The sequence below is a fragment of the Lissotriton vulgaris genome, chromosome 5, assembly GCF_964263255.1.
Source record: "Lissotriton vulgaris chromosome 5, aLisVul1.2, whole genome shotgun sequence".
NCBI lineage: Eukaryota > Metazoa > Chordata > Amphibia > Caudata > Salamandridae > Lissotriton > Lissotriton vulgaris.
The window spans coordinates 1,983,594,216-1,983,614,725 of NC_141693.1; the positions used below are offsets into that span (position 1 = coordinate 1,983,594,216).

The 20,510-nt window shown below is 44.4% G+C and overlaps 1 protein-coding gene across 1 annotated transcript in view; it reads left to right on the forward strand.

Moving 5' to 3' along the window:
• Positions 1-20,510, forward strand: part of RALGPS1 (Ral GEF with PH domain and SH3 binding motif 1) — a 1,949,641-nt gene that overhangs the window by 652,501 nt on the left and 1,276,630 nt on the right. The window contains exon 7 of the mRNA XM_086924714.1: positions 2,713-2,802. Coding sequence (XP_086780840.1) covers positions 2,713-2,802 — 90 coding nt within the window. The remainder of the gene's footprint in view (positions 1-2,712; positions 2,803-20,510) is intronic.

Genomic DNA, 20,510 nt, shown 5'->3' on the forward strand with positions numbered 1-20,510 from the left:
TACCAGCTTAAGCTAGGCTACGCGGGCAGGTTTCCCCTCCCAGAGGAGATGACTAACTTCAACGTCAATCGCTTTGAAGTAGGAGTGAGGGACTGGGAATGGAGTGTTCTGTAAGGTATCAAGGTACCAATTTGCGATTCTGTAATAGCGATTTTTTAAAAATTACTATTTCAGAATCGCAAATTGGTATGTATCAAGAAAATCACATTTTTTTTGCGATTTCCTAATATTCCTTAATTGCGAATTCGCAATTAAGGAATACTTTCCCATTCATTTCTATGGGCCAGGAGGCCAATAGGAAGGAATGGGAAATTTGCGATTCGCAATTTGCAAATCGCAAATTGAGAAGAATTTCAAGGGTGCAGGGGTGTCTCAAGAACACCCTGCTGCACCCCTGAAAATGACATGTGTGCGCATATGGCGCACACGCGTCACATGGCAACTTTTGATTTTTGAAAAAATGCTTTTTTTTAAAGAATTCGCAACTTACCACCAACTAGAAGTTGGTGGTAATTTGCGATTCCTTAATGGCATTTTGGAATGTTTTTTTCCTTGATACATTGCATCGAAGGAATCGCAAAATTTGCAATTCCTAAATGCAATCGCAAAATAAGGAATGGCAAATTTAGCGATTCCTTATTTTGCACCAAAAATGTTTCATACATACCATTTAGCGAAAATGGGTTCGCAAACGCCGGAATTCTGCGAATTTCGGCGTTTGCGAACCCATTTTGCCTTGATACATATGGCCCATAGAAACCTTGGGAGTGCCATCATTTTGAATAGGACGGCGCGACCCAGAGGGAATGAATATTAATTATGCATCTTTATATCTGTGACGACATGTTATTGGCTATAAAGTGCATGGATGGTGGCCTGCAAGGAACAGCTGCCACTGTTCATGTATTTGCATTCCCAAAAAGGATTTTTAAAGGTACATAAAAATTAAACAGAGCATGTTAGACTGGTGCTGCTTTCAAAAAGAAAAATAATCCCAGTTGGGAAAACAGCGCAAGCAGGTAATAGACCCTTGGGGGCTGCCTTGCAAGGCTGCCGACACTATTCACAAAGGGGACCCTCACCCTTTGGGTATCAGTTATCACTTCTTTTGGGGTGTTTGAAACTGATCAATGATTCACAGCTGCAATTGGTTCTCAAACCATAGATACTACTGTGACTCGTAATTAAAAGCTGACTTCCCTTTCACAACCCCTCTTGATTGTGCGTCATAATGGATCGAAAAGACCATGTTAGGAGTTAGAAACCCTACATAAGAAAAAAAACCTTTTTCGATTGCAAACCCAGTGATTTTGGGAATCTCGGAGTGTCTAAGTTCACTGAGGCTTTGCACACCAGGCCCACAGTCCAGCTCATGGTATGTGCTTCGGCAGGATCCGAATCTTGGGTAGGCCTGTGAGAATGTCTTGTTACACCGGCATAATTCCTGGATTTTGCTTTATGAAAATGTGCAAAAGGCTCGCCTTTTCAAATACCATGACATTTACCATGATTTTTACCCATGGGGGAGGGGCTGCTGCTATTGAAAAATGTCTTGTCCTCGAACCAGTCTCCTGCTGGTCTCTCAAGTGACTTTTTGTGCAAGGTCTGTCTTCAAGATAAAAGGTTGCACGAGATCTAGGTAAAATGTACTATGCTGAATATATGTAATTTTGTGAAAATATTGCAGAAAACAACCCTCTCTTGCTCAGCTCTGTCATGCGTTCATTCAGTCAAGTGAGTGATTTGTGGTTTTGTTTGTCCAAGCCGGCAGGCTGGCGCACTTGAAAATGAAACATTCTGGTAAACCAAAAACAATTAATATGCCCATTATGCATTGCTTTGGGTCTAAATAAACGGATTCACCGTTTGATTAATCAGTTTCCAAAGCACTTTTCGTGATCTGCTCAATCACTCTGGGGGAGGGGGCATATTACCGAAACTTTGCACTGGTGAAAAAAATGAGGACACATTTTGATGATTTTCTATTTAGTTTGGTTTTACACCAGGTTGAAGTGGCTGTGTTATGGGCCTGGAGTTAAAGAAGCTGTTTCTGTTCTGTCAGTGGCTGGTTGGCAAACGTGTTCGTGTATCTTGGATTACAAATGAACCTAGCTTGTGAATTATAACTTCTTTTTAGGTTTCTCCAAGTGTGGCATTTCAAAAGCTGCCATGCACAAAAGTATCCGGTTCACCGAAACAGTTTTAAAGAACCCTGGGGGGCGATGCCGAGGGGGTTTGCCAGAGTTCAGTGCCAGCTTTGTTTATTGCCGCCTGGCACCGTTGATGTGTGTGTACTCACAGAAGCAGGGCACAGTGAGCTTTGGCGTGGCAGAGAAACATATATCTGAAAACACTTCCAAGGGGTTGTGCTCACACTGTTTTTAAATTCCCAAGCACCTATGAATAATTAAATAATTCTCAGTGTCAAATTGACTTAGTGCCACACAATATTGAGCACTTACACTCAGACACTTTACCAGGCACTTTTCTCTATTGGCTGTACTCTCAAGAATACACTTTCTCTAGACAATCGGGCACTAACCCCTTTCATCCAAGGTATCCTTGTTTATATGAATCTTAGCGGGTATTCTGTGTTGAGCGTCTGTCAAATTGTGGTGATACTAACTTGAGTTGATTCAATAAATATATATTTCATGTATGTAAAATGATGAGTTGTTTGATAACTATATTCGATATTTATTTTTACTCCAGGTCAGCTTTTGGGTTGTGCGAGAAATTTTGACAGCACAAACTTTGAAAATAAGGGCTGAAATCTTAAGCCATTTCGTGAAGATAGCTAAGGTAAGAGAGTTTAATGCAAGTGTCACAACTTATCGCAATAATGTAAACTAAATGATGCTTTTGCAATATCTTTTAGAATTTAAAAATAAGAAAATAGTTAACCAGCAACGCAAACTTATTCACTAAGTGATAAACATTGGTATTTTTAAAGTGTCTTTTTCTCCATCTCTCTTAAATTCTATCCTTTTCTAAATACTTAAATGGTAAGATATATTTTTTCGTTTACACCGATCTTATGTTTTGCACGTTTTCCTTGTAGCTGGTCTGGGTATGAACCATATATTTCTTAGGACATGGATAGAGGTTATGTCTATAGAAGAGGGTTGAGAACTGAGAGGAACTAAGTTCCATGGACATTTCATCACCCAAAGTTGATGACTGAAACACTACATTTTATTGAATTAATTAAATTATGTGTGGTTCGAGGTAGCTCAACTTTTTAAATGTACCCTCTCGCTAGTAAGTGTAATGAAAAATGCTTTATGCATTCGATCTAGGGAAGGTAATTTAGAGGGTCAGACCATGTCCATCTCAAACCGCAAAAATATAGAGAATTCAAACAAAACCCAAATCCTCCTAAACTATTAGTGATTTAATTTAGTTGTGGACCAGTTTCCACAGTACTACTCATACCAAGGTATTACCTAGGCATTAGTCAACCCCATTTGCTGTAATAAAAGTAGCGACCCCGTTTGATTGGATATCACTGTGCACACCTTCTATCTTGGAACCCACAGAAACCTATCAGCACCCTCTTTTCATTGGTAGATACCCCCGACTATGACAGTTTGGAATAACTCTAAGAACATAGCACCTGGTGAAATGGACTGCCATCTAAGAGGGGCATGGCTTGTATGTTGGATCTACCAGTAAAATGGAAAAAGAATCGATTAGTTGCCTCAGTGCAGCCAGTGGGGGACCAGTCATCGCAGAGCAGGAATGCCAATGTATGACCCCCTCAGAGATCAATGCCAAACATTCCAACTGTGGATCACTAAAGTAATCCGGAGTCCCATGGGATTTTAAAAGCTAATTGTTCTAATGAATCCAATGTGGACTCACCCTATTCTGACATTGTGTAGTCTTGCTGGATTTTGCTTGTAAAGGTTCCATTCAGGCGAGGTTTCAGTGTCACTGAAAATACTGTCTCTGCTCACTAAATGTGCCTTTCATATGTAATGACACCTGGAGACCTGCATTGCTTAGTGTTTCCCAGCCAACCAGATTCAATCCACCAATATATTTGATGGTTTAGAAATCTCCAAGGGAAACTTAGGGTCCTTATTTTTCTTGGTCTCTTTGTATTTTTGTGAATATATTTAGTTAGGGGCCAATTAAGTAAGAATATCTTCTCTGCCTGAATTGAAGGTAGAGTAACTTACATCAAGAATTTAAGTTAGCACAGGAAAATACAAAATGTTAGTTAATAACAAACTTTTCTAATATACAAACAAGTTTCAGATATTTCCGTAATGAAAACAAAATCTATAGATTTACATAATCCTCATGCACTTTATGAGGGAATTCAGTTATATTTCCATTGCTCCATACCACGTATATTTTATGCAACCCAGGCACTTGCAAGTGTTCCCTAGCGATGAAGTGAGAGTCACATTTTATTTTTGCTGATCTGGTATGCTTGTGTAAGCCAAATTAGTGTCCTTAAGAAAAAGAGTGTAGTATGATTTTGTTGTACAGTGCTTTGCTCTCTCTTGAGCCTGCACTCTAGATCCCTTCTGGTGTTCTGTATTCTGGAGCGCTCTCCCTGCCTTCTTGGCAGTTGGAGCCCTGGTTGGACTTGGAGCTGACCTACTATCTCTGTGCTGCAATAAAGCTCAACTAAAGCTTACCTGTGCTTGTGGACTTACTTCCATTCTACATCATTTGGCGACTTGAGTTGGTGTGAGCTCCGACCACTGTCTCCTGTGTCCGCTGCAGCCTAAACTCGCTTTACAGAGAAGTAGTGCCTCAACTCCATCAAGAATCTACGCGTGTGATTCAGCTTTGATGAAGAAGTGTGCCCTCCGTCTCTACGGCGATAGCGACTTCGTGGTGAACCACTTGCGGTATCTCATTTATACCCATTTCCTGCTTTCAGCGCAGCGGTGACGTCATCTTCATCAACGTCCCTTCGGCTGCAACGCGTATCCTGGCAACGCGATCTCCTCAAGCAGCGACGTCACCCGAACCACCTCTGTTGGTGAGTTGCTAGGCAACGCTTTGCCTCTGAGCGCGTTCGTGGAGGGCGCAGAAGCTATTGACTTGCAACGTCGGCGTATGACGCGTGACGCTCACGCACGACGTCTCGACGTTGTCGGCCATTTTGGACAGCTTTACAGTTACCTTGGTAACGCGCCGATTTAACGCGCCGAGGTGCATAAGACCTTCGCGTTCAACGCGAAACCTTCAGTAAGTGCCTCCCAGCTCCGCTTTACTTCAGTAAGTGCCTCCCAGCTCCGCTTTACAGCATTTAGCGCTACATAAGTTGATGTGTACTGCCTAAAACGATCATTTTAAAGCGCTACAAACGAGTGTGACAAAGCAGTATCCAGACCTTCAGCTTCATTGACAGTAAGCATTTGCTTCATACTTTTGTTTGCTCCACTGTTAGGTGTACTTTGTTCTCAGTATCTGCTGACATTTGCCATTAGTCATGTCACAATCAATCAATGTTGCCCTTCCTCCTCAATTCTTGTCAGAACCAGGCAATCCTCCCATAGCTTGGGAAGACTGGATAGTTATGTTCCATAACTATATAGAGGCTCTAGATGGTGAGGATTATTCGCCTAAACGGAAAAAAGCACTGTTGATGACCACGTTGGGCAAAGAGGGGCAGCGTTTGTTCAGATACCTACCACAAGTACTGCCTGCAGGTTCACAAGCCGATTTTGACGAATTTAAAGAAGCTGTCACAAGACTTGAAACTCGTTTTGGCAAAGAAGAGAATCTCATTCTTCAGAGATATAAATTTTATAAGAATAAGCAATTGGCTGAGGAAAGCATTGACGAATTCGTAGCAAGACTACGTGAATTATCTATTAAATGTAACTTTGGGCAAATGGCAGACGAGCTAATAAGAGACCAATTGGTGGTACAAGCCAACAATAGGAAGGTGCAAGAACGTCTTTGGGCGGCTAAGAACCCAACACTGAAAGACGCAATAGAGCTGGCCAAAGTTGTAGAGGAAAGTGAAAAATGCATGAGAGAACTGCAAAAAAGTGGCTTAGAGTCCAAAGTGTCTGAAGTCTCTCATAAAAGTATTGTAAGTGATAATAGCGATGAAGAATCTGCTGCCATCGCAATTGTCAGAAAAAAAGGTTACATTCTTCAAAGAAAGAATGTGCAAGCAACATCTCTCAACAAGAATAACCATAAAATGTGTTCAAGATGTGGTACTTCTTCTCATCCTTTAGATGGGAAGTTTTGTTATGCAAATAACAAAGAGTGTCTAAAGTGTGGTAAAACGGGACACTTTGCCAAAATGTGTAAGAATAGGAATTACTCTAAAGTTACAGTTGTTGATGAATGCGATGTTTTAAGACGGGATGTGAACAAAATTTTAGTTTTGACTGACACTGTCTGTGCGTGTGATAACCAGAGGGGTAATCCTTTTAAGGATGACTTTATAATAGATGGCAAAACTGTTACACTCATAGTTGACACAGGGTCGAAATGGACCATAATTCCCTTTTCCCTGTTGGAAAATGTTTGGGGGAAAAGAGCTTTGAAAGTGTGCGACATCTTCCCGTCTGGTTACCAGGGGGAGAGAATAGACATGCTGGGTTTCTTTGAAGCCGAAATTGTTTTCAAAGGCAGGTCAGCACATGGGAAAATTTACATATCAGCTGACGGTCCAGCAATCTTGGGCCGTCATCACCAATACGATCTCCATATAGTAGTTGATCCCAGGTCAGATAATCCAGTTTCCATAGTTGAGACTTCATCTGTAGAAGACATTTTGGCCAGATTTAAAAATGTGTTCAGAGACCAGTTAGGTGAACTTATTGGATACTCTCATCGAATAATTCTCAAAGAGGGAAGTTTGCCTGTACAGCACAAGGTTAGAAGAGTGCCCTTTGCTTTGAGAGATGAGGTCAAGGCTACGCTAGAGGAAATGCTCCAAGGGGGGATTATTGAGCCCATTGAAGCATCTCCGTGGATTTCGCCTGTTGTGATCTCGCAGAAACCGGACAACAAAATCAGGTTCTGTGTGGATCTCCGCTCTCTCAATAAGTGCGTGGTAGCGGATGTGTTTCCTCTCCCCAACATTTCCGAACTGGTGTCAACCCTTAGAGGTGCAAGGTTCTTTAGTAAACTGGACCTTAAGCACGCCTACCACCAAATTTGTCTGGACGATAGCTCAAAGCATTTAACTGCTTTTATCACTAGTGAGGGCACCTTCCAATTTACCAGACTACCTTTTGGGCTAGTCTCAGCTGCCAGCGTGTTCCAGAGACTTGTCTCTGAAGTCTTTAAGGGTCTTGACAAAGTGTTATTTTTTCAAGACGACATTTTGATTTATGGTAGTTCTTTACAGGAACACAATAAAATTTTACAGGATGTCTTACATAGAGTAGATGAGGCTGGTTTGACTTTAAGGAAAGAAAAGTGTGCTTTTCTCTTGAAGGAAATAGAATACCTTGGTTTTTGTTTGTCAGAGGATGGCATTAAACCCAAAAAGAATTTGATTGAGGCCATTGAACTTGCACCCTCCCCGGTTGATAAAGATCAACTTCGGTCCTTTATGGGCTTAATCGAGTTCTACTCGAAATTCGTAAGAGATTTTGCCTCTAAAACAGCTTCTCTTAGATCCTTGCTCAAAAAGGGTGTCAAGTTTAACTGGACCTCTGATCACGAATCATGCTTCAATTTGATTAAGAAGGAACTCAAATCTGCCAATGTCCTCACCCCTTTTGACACTACTCGGTCCTCCATCTTGATGGTAGATGCAAGTGCCATTGGGTTGGGCGCTGTTCTCCTACAGAAACATGGTGGTGTCGAAAAGACAATCGCATTCGCTTCTAGACCTTTGTCCTCTTCTGAGTCTAACTACTCAGTAATTGAGCGCGAAGCTCTTGCTGCGGTCTGGGGTACAAGTTACTTTCGAACCTACTTATGGGGTTATAAATTTGTTCTACGTACTGACCACAAACCCCTCGTCAACATCCTTGCTCCTGGTGGAGCTGGTAAAGGTTCTCCCAGGTTGGCGAGACTGGCTTCTCGGCTACAGGACTTCCAGTGTGAGGTTGAATTCATTCATGGGTGGAAAAACATCCAAGCGGACTGTCTGTCTAGGCTCCCTATGCCTTCCACTGACTGTTGTTCTGGGACCAAGTCCGATGATCTCGCAGTTGCTGTAATAGAGGATGTCTTGTCTGTATGTGGGGGCACATTTACTCGTGATGACTGGTCCAAAGGCATGGAGGAGGATCTGACCTTGAAGGCCGTCATCAGTCTCATTGCTAATGGTCCCAGGAGGGAAAGTGCAGTAAATCCCTCGGTCAGGCCCTTTTTAAAAATTTTGGATGAACTTTCCTTAGAGGGTAAAGATATTCTCATGAGGGGTGATCGTTTTGTTCCCCCTGTTCTGTTGAGAAAGAGAATTCTAGAATTGGCTCATGAGGGACACCTGGGTCAAAGCCTCACGCAACGTCGTGTCAAATTGAATTTCTGGTGGCCCTCTATTGATAATGACGCTGTGGATTGTGTATCGAAATGCAATTTTTGTAAGGAGGGTGAGAAGCGCCTCAAAGTTTTAGGCTCCCACTCCCCTCACAAGATTTCTTTTGCTAATACTCCCTGGCACAGTGTTTGCATTGACTTCATAGGCCCCATGTATGAGCTTCCTAGCGATCACCGGTTTGCAATTGTCCTTATCGACTGTTTTTCAAAATGGTTATGTGTGCAGTTTGTAAAGGAAATCACTACAGATGCTACTATTAAGTTTTTGAAGGGAACTTTCAACAACGAGGGTTATCCTTCCGTTCTCATTTCTGACAACGGGACGCAACTCACGTCCTCTAAGATGGCATCTTTTGTTAATGATTGTGGCATCAGGCATCAGAAGACGAGTCTTTACAACCCACAGGGGAATGGCATTTGCGAAAGGGTGAATCGCCTGGTTAAGGGCGTGATTCAAATGTTTGTGGAATCTGACTCCTTTTCTAATGAGCGTGTCCAGGAGTTGGTTTGGGCTTACCGCTCCACACCCCACAAGTCAGGTGAAAAGTCTCCCTTTGAGTTAATGCGGGGTCGGTCACCAGCAAGCAAATTAACCCCTTCTTGGCTGAACTCTGGCTGTGAAGTCCCTTTGGTCCATGACAGTACCTCCTCTCCCATTTCCGTGGGGGACTTAGTCAAGGTTAAGCCGGGCAGACTTGCTAAGGGCCTTAGTAAATTTAGGGGTCCCTACAAGGTTAGGAAGGTTTTTCCTAATTTCGTTGTCCTATCCAATGGTGAGAGCTGGAATTACCGGAGAGTTGCCCTCTACCAGAAACGTAAAGCCTCTTCTTCTGATGACCTGCCTCCTGCCAATGTAGATGGTTGTAATGGCTACTTATTGTCCTCTGGTTCTCCTGCTGCTCCCATTTCACTGTCAGCTAGTCGGAGGGAGGTGGGTGGTGGTGATGCCTCCACTTCCTCGGGTACCTACCCTAATAGGCCTGTTCTTGATTTCAGTTCTACTACTCCTGATTCTCCTTCCGTACCTTGTACTCCTGCTCCTCCTCCCTCTTCCTTATCTGATGTCTGTTTGAGGAGCCCTCGCTCCCGACGCCCACCTATGTATTTGAATGACTATGTACATTAGCAGTTCCTTTCCTGTTGCTCTTTGTCTTTTATTTTACTGCAAGGAGAGGAGATATGTTGTACAGTGCTTTGCTCTCTCTTGAGCCTGCACTCTAGATCCCTTCTGGTGTTCTGTATTCTGGAGCGCTCTCCCTGCCTTCTTGGCAGTTGGAGCCCTGGTTGGACTTGGAGCTGACCTACTATCTCTGTGCTGCAATAAAGCTCAACTAAAGCTTACCTGTGCTTGTGGACTTACTTCCATTCTACATCAGATTTCCTGTGTGATACACTTCGAGAGATTGGCCGCAAAGATGGAGTAATGCAAGGAGACTCAATCCGACTTCCATTTGGATTAATATACGTTATTGCCAGTGTAGTATGGGGTGTGGACTAACTTTGTGAAAATGTTGAGTAGACGTTAAAGGTATAACATAAAGACACTTAAAGAAAAGACATAGGGGCTCATTACGATGGTGGGCTAATAGAGTCCGCCTGCTATCTTTGCGGTGGTTGGGACCGCCCGCCAGTAATGCGGTGGTCCCACCACACATATTACGATGCAAACTGGTGGGCGCATCCCGGGCCTTTAACATTGCGGACGGTGCTGCTGGCTGCAGCACCATTTGCAATATTAAAATGGCATGCACTGCATTTCCCTGCACTGTGTGGCCTGACACCCAGTGCAGGGAAATGCATGGGTATCCCCCAGTGCAGCAACACCTCCCCCCGGAACAAGGGGGGCCCACAATGGGCCCCCAACCCCCTTCCCCGCCAGCCTTTCCTCACAACCTCCTAATTTGGTGGTGGGTGCCTGCTAGCCACTGCCACCATTTTTGGAACCCTGCATCGTCCGCCAGGCAATCAGTACGATTGCCTTTGGCGGTGTAGTGGCGGTCGAACTTTGCGTCCACCGCAGTACCCACCACCATCCTTATTGGGCAGTGGGTAAATTGCTTAGTGATGGCAGAAGGACCGCCACCGCCGTCCTGGCGGTGGTGGGCCTTCAACCATCCTAATTGGTCCCATAGTGTCCCCTTTATTAATGGAAAAGAAGCAAAGGAAAATAGGATTAAGAGGTAGAACCCATGCAGGTTGACAGTATTCAGGTTCATGTTCTATAGCTGAGAAGAGATATAGAAGAAAATATTGCTTCTGTGGAGAAGCAAAATGGCACTTTGTAAACTCTTGTCATTCGTTAATCAGAAAGCAACAGGACTCATAACAAAGTAGGTGGATCCACTGAGCCTGGGAAAGTCAATAGTCCTATGTCGTGATGGTGGGTCTGAAGATTGTATCTTTAATTTGAAATTTGACATTTGATACTGGCACAGACAATCTGTATAGGAACAACAGATTACACCAGAAGAAAAGAATGTTTCAAATTTTTGGGATCTGCTTGGAAGGTACAGAGTTAAACCCTGCTCTAACCTCTCCTCAAACTGGTAAGAAAATGTATCATCCCAAAATTAGTATAATAGTGGACTTATAAAATGCAAATCTTGCTCTATTGTAAATGAGAACTTTATCAAATGGGGGAGGAAAGAAAAACGGATATGTCGGGAAACAGCATAACTGGTATTCCCATGGGAGGCAGTGGGATGTCGCGAGGTGGAGGATCTGGTGAGTGCAGGATGAACAGCAGATGATGAATTCCCTGGTTAATCAGTGAAACAGACTTACGAGTATTAAAAAGGAGTGTTTGAGCTAGGCAAAAGGCTTATTTTGCCAAATCAAATTGGCTGTTTGCCTCCCTCAGCTGCAAGGGCAAGCCTGGAGACATGCTTTGCATTTAGTGGTAGCACAGTATGGGGTACAGTCTACTAGTGACATTTAACATGCAGGCCCAGACTAAACGTATATAACAGTGTCTGGAGTGTTATATGTTAGTTAAATATGCCAGTCAGGAGGGTAGCCGATTTTGCTGAGTTTTAGTGGTCAGAGCACACGCAATCGATATGGGTGTCAGTGCCCCAAAAATAGTCCATTTCCTACAGGCATCAACCAGGGTTCCTAAGAGAGAGGGTCAGGTTGTCCACATGTACCAATATTTGAACATGCCTGCCCCGTCGGTGTATCTTAACATATTATCTGAGTAATTATGATGGAGCTTAGCCACGAGATGCTCCAGTGCTAGTGAAAACATGATCAGGAAACTGCTATGGATCTCTAGAGGGTACTATTGATCTGGGCTCGGGCTGTGAGTTGGGAGTAAAGTAGACAATACAATCCACAATTGACTGGGGCATCCTCCAGCAAAACAGGGAAGAGATTTTATTATTTTATTTATCTATTATTTATTTAAAGAGTTTCATTTAGCGCTGGCTAGACCCGAAGGTGTCAGAGCGCTTTACATTAGGTTCCACAGTGTAACAGGAAATGATCACAATTACACATTCCGTCAAAAAATAAGCAATACATTGAGAAAGGAGAGAAAACAATAGTGGAGGGGGGAAAGGGGAGGTGAGAAGAGGGAGGATGAGGGAAGAGACGACAGGAGAGATGAAAGGAAGTCTGTCTAAAGACCGACTGGGTCGGTGACGTCCAAGTAGGGAATCCATGGTCCATCACCCCTTTAGCCAAACAAGGTAACTCCATAGGGCATCAGCCAAAATAGCTAGGTCTCAAGTGGCGAGGGAAAAAGTTCACAGAACAACATGGCAAGGACAGGTGAGGGCAAAGGTCAGTAGCTGGCAAGAGGGTATGAGTAGAGCGGAGTGGGGTGGAGGTAGGGGAAGATGGAGGGGGAGGTAAGGTCAGGAGAGTTTGCCCAAAGTCCGGCTGGGTAGGTGATGGCTAAGGAGGAAATCCAAAGTCCATCTCCCCTTTAGCTCGCAAGGGAGCTCCACCGGGCATTAGTCAAAATGGCTAGTTGTCTGTTCTGAGCCTCAGAGAGCAAGCCGTGTGTGAGGCTGGCTGAGAATGACTTATGAGCATCTCTGGGCACCTCTTGGCACATGAGAAAAATCCAATTATTAGAATCGGAAATATAGAATTTTAAAGTTTTAGGGAAAAATAGTGCCAAAAAGCACAATCACCAACAAGGGATATATGGTTGTGCTGGACCGGGACAAAGCCACAAGTTCAGGCCGACCGCGATTGAGCATGGGCAGGCTACAGGGACCAGGTGAGGCCCACTGAACAAAGTGCCTTACATCTTTATTGCAGAGGATTGTGTGGATTCGAGGCAAAGATGTGTCACACAGTCGAAGTGATGCTTTGGCTCCGAGAGGGGACGAGGATGCTGTGCGGGGTCCGGCAGCTTGTCATGGAGGATCCTCTCGACAGGGGTTTGTGATGCAAAGTATGGGCATCGAGGATGCAGCGCAGCTGGCGATGTATCCGTTCTAAGGAGTTGCAAGGCTGCGCCGTGGAGGATGTCGTCGAGCTGCCATCGACAAAAGATGCGAGAAACTTGGTTGGTGATATCTCCCGTCCAAGAAATCGAATGCCTAGACGCTTCCAGGGAGACAGCAGTGGCATCTAGTGCCAGATTAAGGTCTTGCATGAATGTAGGTAAACAGATTATAAGCCCTGGAGTGACTCAGGACAAAACCTGATTGATCAGGCTGGACTAAATCAGGTTTAAGGTGGTTGGCGATCATTTTGACAAGAATTTTGCCATCATAATTTCAGTAGCGATAGTGGGCGATAGGATTCACATTAATGCGCAGGCTTCTCGGCGCGATGGGGGAAGAATTCCTTAAGTACTCCTAGGCCAAGCTGCAGGTATCCCTGCATCTCTTCGAAAGCCATTGGGTCTGCGGTCGGATAGCGATACTTTGGCACCTCCCTCTAACTATCAGTCCCTGTGTCTCCCCACCCAAATACTCAGTACTCTTTATTCCTTCCCTCCTATGGTTTTCTATGGAGCGGGCAGGGGGAACTCTGCAAAGGGTTTCTTTTATTTTGTTTTCCTATGAATTTATGTACTGCTTATTTTACACTAAATGAACCCATGCACACTTTTTATCTGCAAGTTCACCTTTTGCCGAACTTTTCTTCGCCTACTGACCAATAAATGCAGCTTTGTTGCAACTTTATCTTTTAAGAGCTTTTCTAAAACTACAATGCTATTGTTCAGTAAAAAACACCAAAAAGCCTCACGTAAAAAAAATACAGATGTTTTACCAACCAGGTAAGACAGCTGAGGCCCTGCCTCCTCCGGCTTTCAGATGGCCAACCGGTTAGTCTTAGAGATCCCCCAAACTAACTAGAAATAGTCCCCAAAAGTATTCCACCAACAGAGTGGGACCCCCTAAACTATGCAATACTAGACAGCATGACAGGTTATGTTCCCTCAGCGATCATTCTGTTTGATTTCTCAGAGATAAAATCCAGTTCTCTGAAACAAAAAAAAAGCAATGCCCCTGAAGTGCTAGGGATGTCCTCTTGGGGGCACTGTTGCTATCGTAGCAGCCTACTTGAAGGGGCTACTCAGACTGCCATTAAACATAACAAGGTTCTGATATTGGGTGACCTGAATCTACACCTAGAGGACCCTGCTCAGAAGGAGGCAGAGGATGTTCGCCTTGTATTACAGGAACTACAGTTGACTTTGCTAAGTACAACTGCCACGCATCAGAAGGGTCACTGTTTAGACCCCATCTTTGCGAGCTGGGATAAAATAAAAGTACTCACTCCCCGTCAGCTCCCTTGGACTGACCACTTTCTGGTCCCTTTTCACTGTTTTTACCAGACCTCGAGGACTAAAGACAATGGGGACGGTTACTTTATGAAACGCAAATGGAGACAATTCTCCAAAGAAAACTTTGTGGGCTCCATCCAGAAAGCTCAACTAATAAGTGCGCTGGATAGTGACCAGGCGAATAAGGAGTTTAACCTACTTGTCACTGCCACCCTGGATGAGCTAGCTCCTATGTGCAAAGGCAAAGTTAGAACTGGTAGACAACGCACTGCCCCATGGTTCACGATTGAACTCCAGCAAACCAAATCCAAATGCAAGAAGCTAGAAAGAACCTGGAGAAGGAATCCGAGTGAGCAAGCTAAAAATAGCTACAGCTCAGCACACCGGAGCTATCAATATGCAGTGCGTAGAGCTAAAGCCAAATATTTTCAGACTCGTATTGAGGACGCCGAGAGCTCCTCACGGGAACTGTTTAAAATATATAAAGAAATATCGCTGGTTTCTAGCTCCAATTCCCCTGTAAATCCTTCCAAGGAGGGATGTAATAAAATCGCTGACTTCTTTTCTAGTAAAGTCAAGAAGATTTATGCTTCCTTCTCCCATACTCCAGCTAAGGGCATTGATTTTAGAGCAAACTGCTCATTGGCAGTCCCGGACTCCTCACTTCTAACCTTCGAGGTTCCGGCAGCTGACAAGCTATCAACCATCTGTCGGAGCGTCAAGTCCGGCTCCCCCAATGATCCGGCCCCTGCCTGGGTCTTATCTGAGGGTCTGACAGCCTTGGAACCTCACATTAGGCACGTCCTTCAAACCTCCTTTTCCACTCAACAAGTCCCCAGAGAGTGGAAGAAGGCCACTGTACTTCCAATAAGGAAAAAACCCAATGTCAGCATGGAGGTATTAGAAAACCTCAGACCAATTTCCTTATTGCCGTACGTGGCGAAGGTAGCCGAGAAGGTGGTTAATGCTCAGCTCACGGAGCACTTGGAAAAATGTAATCTACTCCACTCCTCACAATCAGGTTTTAGGGCAGGCTACTCTACAGAGACGGCCCTCCTAAGAGCCACTGAAACTCTAAGAGCAGGGGCAGATGCTGGTCACACAATGGCCCTCATCATGCTAGACCTAAGCGCGGCTTTTGACACCGTAGCGCATTCCATCCTGCTACGGTGTCTGAACGAAGCTGGGGTCGCGGGTCCTGCGCTGGGCTGGCTACAATCTTTCCTTACAGAGAGATGTTTCCAGGTTCAGCAGGGGACATGCCGCTCAAGGGAGATGTCACTAGACCAGGGAGTACCCCAGGGCTCGGCCCTGAGCCCCACTCTTTTTAATTTATACATGGCCTCCCTGGCGAAAGTTGTACACTCTTTTGGGGTGGAACTAGTGTCGTATGCTGACGACACTCAGCTGCTGATCTCCCTCTCTCAGAGCACCGCCAACACCCCAAAAAATTTTAAATCTTGTATGCAGGCACTAGCAGAGTGGATGGATGCCCATTGTTTAAAACTCAATGGCTCCAAAACAGAGGTGTTGGTGGTAGGGGGAAAAAGCGAAAAATGGTCGGATGAGTGGTGGCCGTCATGCCTGGGCCCTACCCCCATACCATGTCAGGAGGCTAAGAATCTGGGAATCTGGATGAACCCTTCGCTCTCTTATGAAGGCCACATAAGGCGCCTGGTGGGCAAATGTTTTGGAGTCCTAAAGACCCTAAACAAAACCTTAGACCTCCTGCCTATATCAGCCAGAAGAACTCTAACGCAGGCACTAGTGACCTCGCGGTTGGATTATGGCAATATTCTGTTCCTTGGGGCAACCGAGGGCAGCATAGGTCGCCTACAAGTCATCCAGAACTCCGCCGCCAGACTGGTGTTAAGAAGACCCAGGAGAGCTAGTTCACAACTGGCGCTGGATGCGCTTCATTGGCTGCCGGTGAAGAAGCGTGTGCTATTTAAGTGCCTTCTTTTTTGCCACCGTATTGTCTGGGACAACTCACCAGCATATCTGAAGGACCTAGTCAGCCGTTATGAGCCTACCAGGACCCTCCGCTCAGAAGGCACCGGTCTGCTGACAGTCCCCAGGATTAGGAAGGCGAGAATAGGAGGACGTTCCTTTGCGCTACTTGCAGCCCAAAACTGGAATAAATTACCTCCTGTGCTGCGACTGGAGGACAATGAACTGCGTTTCAGGGCTATGCTCAAAACTCACCTATATTCTGCATAGAAGCTGGCTGTTTTGGCAGGTTCTCTGGTAGCTTAGCGCGGGGACACGCCGTGATGGCGTTACTGAGCGCTCTATAAGCTCTTTATTATTATTATTATTATTATTATAAGATGTGAGCCATCTGATGCTGTGCAGCTGACCTTCCTGTGGTGGCATGCCAGCTCCACAGGGGCTCCTAGCGGTAGCGATGGCCAAGGCATCACCATCAGAAAGGAAGTGAATTCTCCACTTCTAAACGAGACAGGAAAATGGAGGACACCGACCGGGACATCTGCAACTCTCTTTGAGGCCCTCACTATTGTCTGTGAATTATATTTCTCTACATTTAAATAAGAATATACGTGACATAAATTGCGGCAAAAGGACAAATGTTCACACAAATGGAGTAAAGTGAATGTTGCACACTTCATGAAGGTGTGTAGCTTTCTATAGAAATTCCCAAAGGTTGCAAAAATGACTTTGCACGCTCCTTGTACCCACTTGAGCTCGGATGATTACATATTCAGTCTTCATAAATAAATTTGAATTAATGACTCTAATGGTAAGGGTGCCAAATACATATTTAGACTTATCTTACGCCTTGCCATACTTGGTACTCCAAGGACCATCCACAAGCTGGAGGTATGATTTCATCAGAGTGAGGTGGGTAATAAGGATACCTCGTTTCTTTTCTGAAGTAAGCACCGCATCCATGGGAGATTGCACGTGTTGCCAGAGCTATTGTCAAAGAAATTGTGCCTGTGCATTGTCTTCTAGTTTTAGCAATTCCTCCAGAATTTAGAGGCTATTTCATTAGCACCCAACTGTAAATTAGGCTCATAACATTATCTGAGAAATTAATATTGCACTTTAAAAGGATAAATATTTCACACACACGCACAAACACACACACACACACACACACACACACACACACACACGCACGCACGCACGCACACACACACACACACACACACACACACTTTCTCTTCTGCCCACGCACAACACACACACTCTTCTGCCCACGCACAACACACACACACTTTTATCAATACCGCCAGTGGCCCGGTCTTTGTACAGTAAGCTTGGACACAAAATCCCCTTCTATAGAATTGAATTTGCCTAGACACTTTTGCAAACAAAGAAAATGGGTTTCCAATGCATATTAAGGTTGTTGGAGATGATAAGGCTCAGGAGACTAGGGCTAACAGGAGTGTGGAGACCGCCTCAGCTGAGATATGGAGTGTTGAATGTGCGGCTCTCTGGTTTTTCCTGCATTTGTGCTTAGAGGTGGCCTGTACATGGGTGGCTGGAAGGTGTTTGGAAAGGATGCAGGCTTTGTAAATGTTTGCATGCTGACTTTGTGGTTGTGGATGGATAAAGCGAGTGGAATATTCCTCATGTGCTCAGCCTACAAACCCCTGTGGTCCCTCGCCACAAAACCATTATGGATGTGGGCGGGCCGCAGATGCTGGACTTCTACAGCGGATGGAACAACTGTACATGTGCAGTCGAGGGCCACTGTGAAATGTAGATGCTTTGACTTTGCAAATAGAAGCATGTGCTTTCTTTTCTTATTTTAATTGCCAAAGTTATAGTTATACCTTTGCATAAGCATTGTGCTGTCTTGCAATGATTTCTACCTTTATCACCCTTTGCAGCCACTGACCACCAAGGTAGATGCAGAGAAGAGGAATCTATTTTCCATTTCTAATAAATTGACAAGTCAGCTAGAGATGCTTTCATGTTCCACCGTGGTTATGTTTGTGGGGAGCTAATGATCTGGGGCTGAGTTTAGGAACCACATAAATATTGCTACAGAGGAACATTTATAGTTGTTTGACGGTAATTACCTATTGGTTTGTGGAACACGTATTAAAGAAGATATTAACATCGAAGTTGGTTTTAGTGGTTAAACATAAATGATACAGGTGTTTAATCTTGAAATAACAGCAGCAGCATGGACTGGCTCACAGAAAAAAGGGCTTTAAAAGGGCCTGTTTCAGGGCACAGCATGCTAGGCAGCTGCCTGGCGCGCCTCAAGCCTTCGAACCATAACTTGTGGCTAACACATGCAAACATCTACAGCCTAGACCTGCAGTTTCACAAGTTATCCGAGCTTTAACTTGCAGCCAGTAGGGAGCTCTTCTGGAGGCAGAAACATCTTCTTTATGAAATCTCGAAAGATCGGTCTAAGTCTATTATGTACCTGTTGCAATTTATGCAATAGAAGGTGAGAGCATCTGGTATAAAGAGCATTTGGGTTATGGCTGCTTCCACTACAATGTCTTTGTGATGGAAATTTACAAAAAGGCCTGAGTGATCTAAAAAAAAGGATAACTGAAAAAAATCTTCTTACAGTTGCTCTGATTTGCCAGTTCAAGGACATGCCAGAATCACAACTACTAAATATAAATTTAGGGATACCCGCCTTTAAACAGCCAGCCTGTCCTCTATAACTCCCCATGCTGGACTCACTGCTCATTTTATCCTGAAAAGCAGGAAAAGAAGCAGGACTCCTCGCTAGATGTACTGGAGAAAATATCAGGAGAACAGAGAGAGCCAATATAGGATGATTCTGCTACAATATGAACTAATGTGTGTGCCTCCTTGTGGCAAACTTCAGACATTCAATCTTAATTTGTCTATTGGGGAAATCAACTGATTTTTCAGGCGGGTTTAGGGTTTGGATGCTTGCTGAACTAGTCCAAAGTTTTGAGGCTAGTTTGTCAAGGCTTTTACAAAGATATATATATATATTTGTTTTTTTACTGAGTTTTATATAGCGTAAAATTGACCCGAAAGTATCGGGTATCAGAGCGCTTTACACGAACACCACTTTCGTAACATGAGTACACATCCATTTTTGTTAGGCATGAGGAGAATAAGTGATTTTCCCAGAATCACAGGTTGTTGTGCGTCCTTGCCGAGACTCGAGCCCGGTTCCCCATGTTTGAGGTCGACTGCCTTAGCCGTTAGGCCAACTCCTCTCCACATATTATTTCTTTAAATATTCCTCACTTTAGGAGAGACCTTTAAAGGGCTGTGAAGATCTTTCCAGGATGCCCTCTTTTCTGTGCTCCCCACTCGGCACAATTCTTCTGATGCTGCAGTCCTCTGTATCTGAAACGCATGTTTGCGGCATTTGCATAGTCCAAACGTGTCCAAAAGGATGTAGAGGCTCAAATCAAGGATCCAATCAACAAGTGACCGGAGAGGGAGCTTGTTTGTGGGCTGTTATTGCACCAGGATGAGGTGTTGAAGTGATGAAGAGGTGAAGAGGTGATTCCTCAACTTCTTCCTCATTTGAGCAGGTTTGGGGTTTTAGTGATGGATACAAGCATGGTGCTCCCTGTGTGTAGATGGAAAAGGCTTGTTATCTTGTTATCTTTCTTTTTTACACTTGCTTTATTCCAGTCTGAAGGTGTCCTGGCTGCTGAGAGCCACCAAGGATGGTGAGTTTGCCAGCCGGGCAGGCATGGTTGCAGGTTTTGATGACTTTCTGGATGATGATGTAGTTGGTTTTAAAGATGGTGAAGCCTGGCAAGGGAAGTCACTGGAGCTCCCTCAGGATGAGGGTGATGTGATCCTATTTCTTCATGACATGAATGAGATGGGCTGCGATGTATAGGATGCTCTCAAGACAGACTAACCTGGAAATCCAGATCTAACAAGAGCAAGGATATTTTCCAGACATCGCATCGCCACCAAACCCACAGCCAACTCTTCAATACTTTTGTGGAATTAAACCAAAAGCCTTGGGAAAGGGGAATAGGACAAGGGAAAGAAAATAAGACCCTGTATATCGCCATATGCCTGGACGCACAGCTGAGCTTAATCTGCACTACTGGAGCGTTAATATCTAAATAGCTAAAGAGAGTTATAGTGTGATGATTGTTTAGCCCCTTCGATGCTGGTGACGGAACCATTCCGTCATCAGACACGGTTGAGCTGTGCTGATGACGGAATGGTTCCGTCACGACCACACCCATTATCATTGGGGCCCAGCACAGGGGAAAAATAAGAATAGCAGCGATGAGGTTAAGCTTAAAGTGTTGCCTACGATATACATGCTGAC